The sequence below is a fragment of the Acinonyx jubatus genome, chromosome A1 (genome assembly GCF_027475565.1).
Source record: "Acinonyx jubatus isolate Ajub_Pintada_27869175 chromosome A1, VMU_Ajub_asm_v1.0, whole genome shotgun sequence".
In the NCBI taxonomy this organism is placed as follows: domain Eukaryota; kingdom Metazoa; phylum Chordata; class Mammalia; order Carnivora; family Felidae; genus Acinonyx; species Acinonyx jubatus.
Window position 1 is genome coordinate 93162395 of NC_069380.1, and position 12640 is coordinate 93175034.

Here is a 12640-nt window from a genome sequence, read left to right on the forward strand (position 1 = left end):
AGCGGAGAAGGACAGATAACGTACACCCGTGCGGATCAATCACGTTAACGCTAGTGTTTCAAATCTAAATACACAGGGACACTTATAAAAGCTGCAGGACAATCCCGATACAAAAACCCAGAGATAAACCTGCAAAATGGTCAACTTCAGTTCCTAGTCTGCTGCTGAAGAGCTTAAAGAGTAGCTATTTGGTCTTCGAGCATTTGAGAATGAAAGGGGTGGAAACGTGTTCATCCCTCACTGCACTGTAGCATCTGAAATGAGCAAGCACAACACCTTTGAATTTGTTTTGCTCTTACGTGCAGAACCGGTTCTACTTTTTGAAGACATTTAAAGATAGCTTTGCACTGAGTTAACTTCTAGTCCACAGTGGTTAAGTGACTAGAACTGCCATCCCATTAGCATTCTACGGGACAGTCTTGTTCAGCACTCCTCACTCTGGGGTGGGGGTGGGAGGCATGGCAAAAAGCAGCTGCAATTCTTTTTTTTTTTTTTTAACAGCAGAAAAGCTTGAAACACCTACAGAGTTTTGCATGTGTCTTGTATTCTATTCTGGAACACCTGAACAAAATCTTATTTCAATCAGCTCGATCTATACAAGTTATAAAATACAAACACAGTCTAAACCCTATAGCGTACAGGATATGCGCTGTTTAATATTCATTAAATGCAGTACAACTGATGAAGATTATCAAATAAGAAACACACGGCATTCTGAAGTTTTAGATCATCTTCGGGTCACTGACCAGAAATGTACAAATTACATGTGCAAGACAAAAAACAAACCAAAACCAAAACACACACACAAAAGAAAGGATAAAATCCAAAGAAACCAACTTCTCAGTGCAGCACCCCCCTCAGGATATGGCACTTTTACAATGTGAGTCTTACAGCGGTCAATTTAAGCCGGGAATGACTCAGACAGTGAAGCCACATTAGGGCAAGAACCAGCCCATCAAAATGTTAAAGTAAAACAGATGAACTTTTTTCTCTGTAAAAGCACTGAAAATGTAATATGTGCAGACAACTCACTAAAACTTTTCTCATTTCATTTGCCTCCCGATGTAGGATCTTAAGTTATTCTGTAATTATTCTACTTGTTTTAACAGACTGATTTTTAAGGCCTGTATAAATGCTGTTACGTTGCTGAAACCTACTTTTTTCTCTGTGGTGAGAACGTCTTCGTGGAAAAAAGAACGTATCGGCTTAAAAATCACAGAATGGAGACAAAAAACAAAAGACTGACCGTTTCCAAGCTAGTAAGAAATAAATTATACCATGATCCATCGATTTAAAATTATATCAATATTAACTAGCATTTCCAGGGTGGCTCCCCCATGCTCAAATTAAACGGTGCAGACTAGGGCCTGGTACAGTGAATCACATTTGGTTTTCTGGAAAACAAAACTTTACTATAAACAATTAAAAGGCAATTCTCTTCCTCCACAACACACAGACATTAAATGGAAGGTTTTTAAAATATCCACTACCTATAAGAAAAGTACTTTTAAATGGCTAAAAGGAATCAAAATACCAAAGTTTAGTATGCGAAGATATAAACAACCAAGAAAAGATCACTGGTGCTGAATATTGAACATGAATAGCCCAAAATAAGTTCCGAAGTTTTGTCTACCTTTACAAATTAAAAAAGGTGTCCTTTCCACAGTTTGGGGATATGTGCTGTAAATCCCCCCCAACAAGTGTATGAGTAAGGTTTAAAAATGTTGCCAATAGTAAGTTCTTCGGTACCTAAAATTAACCAGAGGACAGCAATATTAATGGTGGCAATGGTGCAGCAATTCTCAAAACGTAGTTACGATCCAACACGAGTTGTGGTGGTTCTTTTATCTGAGAAAAAGCTTTTCAGAAGAAATACCTGCCCTATGCTAACCACCAGAAGAATGAGGGCTTCTCCTACTGACCAATAGGCCACTCTCGTATTTAGATCTTCTGCTCGGCTTCGGCCTTGGGCTTCTCTCAAGCGGAAATGAGTCTGATAGTCGATGACAGACTTTAGAGCTTCGTGAATTGAAACACAGGCAGATTCCATCTAAAGAGAGACAGGTGCAGTTAGTAGGTGGGACACTTTCTGCCCTATCCATCTAATATACTCATCTTCCAGTTAGATCTCAATTCCACATCTGATTAACACACCACTGAACTGGCACTCACTCATTCACCCGCTCATTTACGCCACTGGTTCCGGCAATGCAACCGGCCCTTCCCTTCATCCCCACTAGGACAACTGGTGAGGCCGGAGATTCGGTCAGGCAGCGGCTTGCCCCGAATTGGAAAGTCACAGCGGTGGTACCTGCCATGTGCTAGACAGAATGCTAAGCTGACAGCAGCGCAAATACTTATCAGTGACAGTGGGTGGTTACAGAATTTCAAGTTCAGGCTCCCCCAGGAGGATGAATTAGGAGGAAGAGAATGGCAGGGCAGAAAATTTGATCAATAGTGAGTACAAAGTCCAAATAGATACAAAAATAAACCAAGCACCAGACAAAGTTAACCATCTTAAAAGCAGTTGAGTCTGAAAGTGATAGGTCAGGGCATCAGCGTCTTTCTTTAATTTATCAATTTGCTAAACATGTGTCCTCCCTCCTGCCAGTCAACCAACACATACATTCTCAGTGGGAGGAAGTTTCAGTTTCACTGTGTAATCCATTTGCCAGCCTTCATCTGATGACACCTTACCTTTCTATACATTCATCACACCATCTGCTTTGAGAAAGGGTAAGTGTCTAAATTTTTTGTTTGTACAGCAGAGTGTAATATTTTTCTACTGCTGAAAACTTAATCCTAGTGATGAAATACCTGCGTTATTATTATACTTATTCTACATCACAAACCATGTATTAAGAATGTTACAAACAATCTGAGGGTTTTCTCGCCCTTATCGCTAAGGAAGGAACTGTTGATATATACTGTGCACAGCCACACAAAGGAAAAATATCTTTATGATAATAGGACAGCAATGAGGGCCACGGAGTATGGGAAGCAGAGGGAGGAAGATGGCGAACATTACTACTTTCCTGTATTCTGGAAAGTTCTCCAATAAATGAAGTTTATCTTAGCAACCTTCCCATTTTCCTTTCTGCTCCTCTCTTTCCTTTAGACCCCAAAACTGTCAAGCTAACTCAGTCACTAGAATACCCCCATGTCACAAAGTTATTTGGGCTCCTCTCTACTACAGTGTTTACGAATTGTATAACTTCTTCCCTCCTTTCACTAATAAACCCACAGAATCTCTCAAAAGATTCCGGGATTTCTTTTTTCTGGTCTTACTTTTTGTGAAGGAATAGAGAACTAGAAAAGAATTCAAACATTTAATAAAGTTTTTGCCAAAGTAAGATGAAAGAAATCACTTATAAAAATATTCCATTAAAGGTGCTTCTACAAAGTACGAGAAATTACGTGGTCCACGAAGTACGAGAAATTACGTGGTCCACAAATTGCATGTACCTGTTAGATGGACACTCAAACGTTTTTCCTGTTCCTGTTTTGTCGAGGGCCCTAAGAATCAAAGATTAGCAAAACGGTGCTAAAATGAATAATCACATGTTCTGATCTGTGGTAGGAGGCTCCGGAGGCGCTTCTAGACTCTCTCTCCTTCTCAGGCGTTCTCAAAGCGGGACGGAGGCTAATCCTGGGAAGCGTGCACAAAAGCGCGGATCTGATACAAATTCAGAATGTTTAAGGATTCCTGGAAGTCTGACACGGAGTAAGGGTTAAGAAGCGCTGGATGAAAGAACATCACAGAAATAAAGGGACTAACTGCACGGATTCGTATAATTTTTGAGAGGTTTCCCTTTTTTCCCTACCTCTTCTAATAAGGAGAAGTGTTCAGATTTAAGTCCATGTTCAAAAAGTTCATATTCCAAAGAACGTGGTACAGTGAGCCCCCAGGTCAATCATTAACACGTGGCTAATCTTGCTTCACCAATATGTACGTATTCCTCACCTATTTTTCTCCCCACTCCAATTAATTTGAGGCAAATCCCTTAGCTGTGATCATTTTAACTATACTTTTATACTTTATATTCATTTCTGCAAGGCAACTCTACACTAAAAGCTACAACGCTGGTAACATTAGCACACGTAAAACAATTGAAAAATGGTTCTAGAGTTTTCAATATAAACTTGGTATTCAAATTTCCTTAAATATCTCAAAAGTTGTTTCCAAATCAGAATCCAAACAGCTTCGACCCCAATCGTCTGGCTGATGTGTCCTTCAAGGATTCTTGAATCTTTTGGTTCTCTTCCTGTCTTCCCTTCCCACTTGAAGAAACTGGGTCCTCTGTCCTGCAGCATTTCCAACTTCCTTCTAACTTCCCATGTTGTGCACTTCATTAACGCATATTATCAGAAGACACACAATGCCCAGTTACCTCTCCATCTGGAAATGGCCATTAGATTTGGTGCTATCAGTGTGATCTAGCCATGGTACAATTCCCCCACAGCTTTCCACCTGGTGGCTTTAGCAGTGACTGGTAACACTGTCTACTCCAGATCCATCATTTTACTAATAGGTGAAAAATGGTGATTTACTACAACTCGGTAACTTATTCTGCATTTACCAGCTGGTACATTTTTCTATTCTAAGATGTGAACAACTGTGTTGTGAGTGTCACCAACCGTAGGAGGTATGAGGGACTCATTAGCTTTTCAAAAGTAGAAAAATAAGATTAAGATAAAAAATGTGATACAAATAAAGGAGATTAACAGCTATTAGCTGCTTTATTACCACTCACGTGTTATATTCATCTATCTGGCTTGTAGAGCAAGCTACCTTATACAAATTAGAATTCATGAAGCTTATGTTACAAACAAGGGCCCCAGAGAAAAACCTTTTTACAAAGCAAAGTGCCATTCACACGGCATGGTAAAATAAGAGAACATTTCTAAAAGTAAGAGTGTATGAATACATCCTGTTAATGCTCACAGTAGGATTATGAGTTAAGGCTCCTGTACGTTATTATTGAGGAGGGCACTTGTTGGCATGAGCACTGGGTGTTGGATGTAAGTGAGGAATCATGGGAATCTACCCCAAAAACCAAGAGCACTCTTTACACACTGTAGGTTAGCCAATTTCACAATAAATTATACTAAAAAAATAAAGATAAAATAAATATACATTAAAAATAAATAAACATTTTAAAAAATTTAAAAAATAATAAGTAACAAATAAAAATGGCTTCTCTCACCACATGCCTTGGGCCAACAACCTAACTAGAACCTGGGAACAATGAAATACCACTTTAAGGGCTTAACAAGTAGAATTAACAAATAATTCCTTCAGATACCTAATTGAGTACCTTTTAGGTAAGATCTAAGCTCACATTCTGTTCAAGCTGGAACGAAAATGGCCCTTCTCACCACCTGAGCCGCATCTGTTCACAGACTTTAAATCTCTTTCCTTCTCTTTCTCTCGTTAAGCTCTTCTTCAACATAAAGTCCAACCTGCCTTCCTTAACTATTTTTGTTAGATGGCTTACGACTGATCTTTAATATTTTGCCCTAAGTTCTAGCAAACATTCTAAGAGCAGCCTGAATGAACACTAAACACTGGGAGAACACTACCAGGTGGCATATTGATTACAGATTAACGAAGGCATCATTTTGTTTCCAGTTATACCAACCTGCCGGGTTATGGAAGCCATATTCCTCATGAACCACAAAAAATGCTTCCGAATGCTGGAGCACTGTCCAGTCTTCCTAAATTTCCTTTCCCACTGAAGGGATCCTCCTCCTTACACTTCAAAGTTCATCAAATCCTTTCACAGTGGTCTCCACCAAAAATGTCTGAAGTTCCCTGAAATGTCTAATCTACTATAAGAAATAAGATGGATCTGAAAGACTGTGTGAAAGTCTCAAACTCCGTGTTCATCAGTGGGTGAATGCGTGTGAAATTATGCTTTCCCTCCGTCTCAACACACCATTCTGCTGCTTTTCATTTACCTGGGTAAGAGCACTGACTCGGTTCTCACTAGGAAACAAAGGCGGGTCTTCTCCAACTTGAAAATCAAAATACACGGTTTTGTGTGTGAACGTGGAAAATTCATTGCTGAAACAAAACTTGTATGTCCCGTTTTTGGAGGCGGTGAAGGTAAAACTATCATACTGTTTCTTCATCTCTTTGTATAACACGTTACCATCAGGATCTTCTAATCGACAGTCTACATCATAGTGTCCACCAGTAATCACCTATGAAGACAGAGAAAAAGGGAAGAAAGATATCACTGCAACTCACAAGTCTGACAAAGCAACCAGACTTCCTGTTAAAAGGATAAGACTCCTGGCAGTGGACTTTTACTATCAAGGGCAATTTCACATTTTTTAATTCCCAGCAGTGGATGGAATTTGGGAGGCAGATTTCAGTTCAACCAAAGCTTTACAGACACTAAACAAATTTCCCCATGATGGGAGAGAGAAACTACCTAACCAGCCAAATAACCATTCTAATTAACGCAGGTCTCTTAAATCACTTGAATCTCCCAACAAACCTACAAGAGAGGGTTTCTGCCCTCCATTTGACAAACTGAGAAACTGAGTTAAGATAAGCACCCTACCCAAGATTGCTCATCTAGTAAAAGGCAGAGACAGAATCTGAACCCCAAAGTCACACTCTTGACCCTTAAGCTCACTGCCATGTAGTATTTTCCTTCCCTAAATTTTCTCCCCTCATTTCCTATGTGCACCATCCAAGCACACGCACGGATAGTGTAGTGCAGGAGGAAAGTAGACCAGTCCTTAGCGTAACACCCCAAGCATGTATCTATTATAGAACTTAAATTCACTTTAATGCCAAATTTAGGTTTGTTTCTTAAGTGCTTCTCTACGTCAGTTATATGGAATTTGATACACCTTTTGTTTTGAACAGCATTATGGACTGAACAGACCCGTGGGCTACTGATTCTAACAGTATAGCCTCATTTTGCAAATTTGTTTCCCAGAGAAATATCAATGATTAAACTATCCTGTTTATACACTTGTGATTAAAGCAAAAACAAAACAAAAGCAAACAAATCTTTTGCTTATCTGGAAGCCTGTATTAAAGGGCAAGCATATTTGAAAGGAAAGCCAGGGGGGTAAATGAAAAGTTCTGAAGAGGACTTTGGAGTTATTTTCAAGGGCTTGTGCTTCATCAGTTACAATTTAAAGGCCCATTTGGGTCGTACAAATGAAGGGGAGGGAGATTCTTCCTGAGGTAAGTAGACAAGCATAATGAGAGAGGAAAAGGAGAAAAGGATTAAAGAGGAGAAAGGCCTCCTTAGAGGACAAAGAATTAAGTAGGAAGAAAGAGGGAGGGGAGATGTAAGAAACAAAGGGTGCAGGCTGAAAGAATGGGAAATAAGTGAGGAAGAAGAGATGCGGGTTTGAGGGTTCCCAACCCCCATGAGAGCAGGTGGCACAAGCCTGTACTTTCAAGTGTGAACGCTCCCGGTGAGGGTGAGCGCGATGTTGCCATTCTAGATCTGCAAAACAGAGATCAAACCTCGCACTTCAAAGAAGGATCAGCTGCTAATGTGACCTTCTGTCACTTAGGAAATACGATGAATAACTAACTATGTTACAAGATCACTTTGACAAATAAATGAAATAGAACTATGTACTGAGGAAACTGCTAAGGAAACTGTTAATATGTAAATATTAACATACAGGTACGATGTTTCGACTTAAAAAGTGTCTTATCAACTGGGCATTTACTGCCTCTCCAACGTCAACAACTTTTCCTCCAGGTGAAAGTCATGACTTCATTTTTATGTACCTGATTATTCGTACTTGGCCGTTGTGCTGTGAATGGTCAAATACAACAAAACTGAACAGGACCAGAACAGATCACCATGCCACTCTTCCTCCAGCAAACTTCCAAACAAATCATCTTATTTCAGATAAAAAATACCCCTTTAGAATCTGTCCGGTCACATAATGTAGAAACTGGGAATCATCCCAAACGAAGTCTCCCTACTTGTCCGGTTAGTCACACAAATTTCTTGACGTTGCTGCCTCCCTCAAATTCATCCGGCCTCTTCCACTCCTAATCCAGAGTCTAGACAGGACTGAAGCCACAACTTCCTAAAAGGTCTTCCTGTAACCCAATCTCTCTTCCCTCGAAACCCAGGGGTTCTCAGTCTCAGTTGGTTTAGGGATGGATAATTGTTTGTGGCAGGGGGTTGCGTTGCCCGGGGCACCGTGGCATGTTTACAACCATCTCTGGTTTCCGTTCACCAGACGCCAGTAGAGTCGCCCCTCCCACGTCTCCTGGCCTCCCCATCACCCGTTCGCTTAAAACCTTGTGATAAATTCAGAAAAATCCCAACCTGTTAACAGTGCCATACCACTCCTCTGTGTCTCCTCAAGGTGGCCTCAACAACCCTTTCTCTGTGTTCCAAAAATAGCAGACTGCCAGAAGTTCTCTGAACAGATCTTTGTTTTACATCTGCTCAAACAGTGGTGAGTTAAACAGGTCCTGTTTGCTCAACAATCACAGGACCCAAAACGACGATACTTACAGATCTACGGCTTATTACAGGGAAAGAACAGAATATGAAACATCACAAAGTGTCCACCAGAAGGGGGTCGGGGAGGTGAGGCATGGGCTCCTTTGTCCTCCCTCTGTGAGGACTGTAGCCAAACAAAGACTCTCGACTAGGAACCACACAAGTGTGCAAGGAACACCGTGCAACCAGTGAGTCCCAAAAAGAGGCTTGTCACTGGTCACACAGGCACATCCCTGCTATATTACCAGTCTCAACAACACAGCCTTTTGGGGGGCTGGGGGATATCTCACCAAGACCAGGTACAAATCATCAATCTCACTATTACCAACAAACAATGCTGACAAACTGGGACAAATCACCCTTGAAGCCCTTGGACCCACAGTTACAAAGCAACACTATTACTCACTGTACTTCAGTGTGGGCTCAAGCTAATTTCAGGAACTGAGTCTCACAAACACAATCTACCTGCCTAGGATGTCCGTTCCCCTATGCCATCTTGTAGAGTAGCTCCTCTTTCTCCTAGACACAATTCAAACATCAGCCCCTCGGTGACATTTCCCTGGATGAGCCCTCTCCTTCTGCCCAGCACTGTACCTACTGTGTACCTTCACTGTTGCATTTAACACTGTATGACTGCATGTATCCATGTAAGCTCCCTGAGGTCAAGGTCAGTCTCACTGACCTTTGGGAGGTAGTGTATAGGAGTTAAGAACTTAACCTGGAACTGCATACTCATTCTGCCATGTGCTACGTTTTGCAACCTTGGGCTTAAAGCTTTCAAAGCCTTAGCTTCCTAAGTAAGGAAGAAGTAAGAACTCTACCCATTTCCTATGGAGGTGTCCTGAGAATTAAGTAACACGCCTGAAATGCTTGGCGTGCTGTCTGCTACCTAACAGACGCAACAGCCCATAACAGTAGTGGTGGTATTCTCGGCACCAAGCACGGTGTCTGACGCTGATACCTGAAATACACAGACATTTTTGTATTACGATTCCTGCTATCTTCTTTTCAGTCCCCTCGTTCTAACCCATGAAGTTAAACAAACCAAAGGGTGATCCTTAGCCTCCCTTCCCTTACTCGCGGTAGCCAAAACATCATCAAGTCCTGTTGATTTCACCTACTGGCTTCTCTCCAATCCTTTCACTTGTCTCCTCCTCTACAGCTACCACCCTTGAAGCCTGGACCACTATAATAGTCTCCTACAGCCATCTCTCCAACACCCTCATACTTTCTCTACCTGCACAAGTGAACATACAGTTACCAAAACCGCGTGAATCATATCACTGCACTGCTCACAACGCTCTGATGGCTTTCCCATACTCTGAGGAAAAACTAAAATCCTTAACTAGGCCAGCAAGGCACATGGTCTCACCCCTGACCTCCCTTCCTCTGGCAATATACTTATTCCCAAGTATATTGGATCTCATGATAGACCTCGAATTCCCAGCCACTCTTAACACTTTTGCAAAGGCTATTCTATTCCCTCGCCACTCCCCTTACCAAAGTATGTACAACTAATCCTTTACAGTTCAGCCTAAAATCACTTCCTAAAGGAAGCTCTCATAGATCCCAAAGATTAGACCGTTTATCCTCTATTTTCTGCCTTTTTAAAAAAATTATTTCTTTATTTTGAGAGCGGAAGCAGGAGAGAAGCAGAAAGAGTGAGACACAGAATCCACAGCAGGCCCTGCACTGTCAGCGAGGAGCCTGATAAGGGGGCTTGAACTACGAACCGTAAGATCACCACGGGAGCCGAGATCAAGAGTCAGACAGACACTCAACCGACTGAGACACCCAGATTTTCTGCTCTTAAGGTAGTTTTGATGAATGAGCAGGTACTAATTAAGAAAAGGGTTGGATGCAGAAGGAATCGAGAATGATGGCGGCGAAACAATCTATTTGTACCACTTCCTATCACCAGCACCTAGCACTCAATAGCTGCTCAAATAAGCTAAATGAGTCTACCAACAAAACAGAAATAAAGACTGTTGGGGTGCCTGGGTAGCTCAGTTGATTAAGGTCCGACCCTTGATTTCTGCTCAGGTCATGATTTCATGGCTGGTGGGACTGAGCCCCACGACGGGCTCTGTGCTGACCACATGGAGCCTGCTTGGGAGTCTCTCTCTCTGCCCCTCCCCCCACACATCTGCTTTCTCCCCCACTCTCTGTCAAAATAAATAAAGTAAAAAAAAAAAAAAGAAATAAAGATTGTTGTAGCAAACTTAAGACAGTACATTCTGTTAAAGTTTCTTTCCTATTAAAATCCCAAAGACGAAAAGGGTCCTCTCACTTATCGCAGCTATTCGTTCAATGCCTTTGGCAGATGGTCTTCTAGCCTCGAAAGGAGCTCTTCCTGTGACAGGGACAGCATTAAACAAAAGTCCTAACATCAATGGAAAAACTGAAAAACAACGGAATTAGATATTGGCAGGACTTCAAAACGGATTCAAGTGGAGGTGTCAATCAGAGAGCAGGGGACCGGTCACTGAGCACTATACAACAGGAAGAAGTTCTTTTTAAAAGAAGTGCTTTAAGGGGAAAAGTTCAATAGGCCTTAAAACGAAGAACATTTTGGAGCATTGAAGGAAAAGTCACAGGAACCATTTCTGGAACTCCTGTATCTTCATATTTCGTCTAAAATGGCTCTCGCCCAAGATGTATAACAGGAAAGGCAAATGCCCTGCATCAGCTACCTAGAGGTGATTCTTGACTCAGCCCAAGAATGGAGAAACCCAGACAGGAACGAGTCACCAAGCAGGATGCAGCCCCGACCCTGGAACCGTGAGCTGGGGCCCCTGGACTTTCAGAGCTCGTCGTACCTGGAACTCGAGGGTGCACTTGGTGCCCTGCGTGATGTCCTCGTAGAAACACTGCTTGGCATTGTCCGGCAGCTCGAAGGTGATCTCGGAGGCGCCGCCGGGCCCCGGCACCAGCAGCAGCAGCGCGAGCAGCCTGCAGCTCCAACGGCCCGCGGCGGCCGCCCAGCGCTGCGCGGACCCCGGCCCCGGCATCCCGAGGCGACGGAGGCGGCCTCAACCGAGCTGCGGGGAGACTCGGGGTCACGTCTGCGCGGACTCACCACGAGCGGCAGGCCTCAGTCCGGGCCGCCCGCGAAGACGCACGGGAGTCGCTCCGGGCCACGGAGAGATTCGCGATGAGCGACGAGCCGCTGGGAGCGAGGGAAGGGCGCGAGAGACCGGGGCCTGGGGCCGGGAACGACCTACAGGGCAGAGATAAAGCCGGCACAGCACTGGCGGAAAAGGCCTGAGATGGCCGGAAGTGGGGCTAGCGCCTGGCAAAAGGGGGCGGGGCTTGAGGCACCTGCTCCAGCAACCCGGATGTGCTCGGCCCGGGCAGTGGGGAGAGGCCTTGGAGTGTGTACGTGGAAGCTCGCGAGACGTCTGCGTGGTCTCCGTCGGCGCCAGAGGCGAGGGGCGGAGCCAGCGTAATGAGCGTGGCAGGGCGGGCCCAGAAAAAAGGGTGTGTCCAGCCGGTGTCTAGATAGGGCTTGTGGCCGGCTGGTACAGCTCAGCGAGCATAAACTACAGTGTTTCTTGTTCCTGTGAGAACTGATCGCTGGGGGTGGGGGGGGTCTCCGAAGGAGTTATGAGGAGCTCATTTTACCCTACGGGGCTAATAACTGGTAGTAGAGCACTTTGCAACTTGCTGAGAGTTTTCTCATAAATAATAACAAGTATTTGGGGGAAGCAGTTTAGCCAGGAGCTTGAATACTGGGACCACTACCTTACAGGACTTTTAATCCCTGTTCTGCTACTTACTGGCTGTGTGACCTTGGGCCAGTTGCTTAACCTCTCTAATTCAGTCTTCGCAACTGTAAAATGAGGATAATACTACCTAACCCAGACGATTATTACAAGACCTTAATATTTGCAAAGAGTACCCAGGAGAATGATCATCATATAGTAGGCACTCAGTAAGCTTTTGTTAAATAAAAATAAACATCAGCTGAGGCTTCATTATCAGTAGGCACTATGCTAAGCCTATTACCCAGGTCTTTTGATCCTTCTCCTTAAAGGAAGGTATTACGACTCCTGTTTTACCGATAAGGAAATCGAAGATCTAAAAAGTTGAGTAACTTACCTATGATCACACACTGGTTTGTGTTGGAGTGCTTA

At 43.2% G+C, this 12640-nt stretch overlaps 1 protein-coding gene across 1 annotated transcript; it reads right to left on the reverse strand.

Annotated features, from left to right (window-relative positions):
* Positions 1 to 636: 636 nt before the first annotated feature.
* On the reverse strand, positions 637 to 11818 carry TMED7 (transmembrane p24 trafficking protein 7). Its single transcript, XM_015076672.3, has 3 exons — positions 11324 to 11818; positions 5962 to 6207; positions 637 to 2050 (listed from the first exon to the last, which is right to left on the reverse strand). The coding sequence occupies exons 1-3, from the start codon at positions 11513 to 11515 to the stop codon at positions 1814 to 1816; spliced, it is 675 nt and encodes a 224-aa protein (XP_014932158.2). The 5' UTR covers positions 11516 to 11818; the 3' UTR covers positions 637 to 1813.
* Positions 11819 to 12640: the final 822 nt, after the last annotated feature.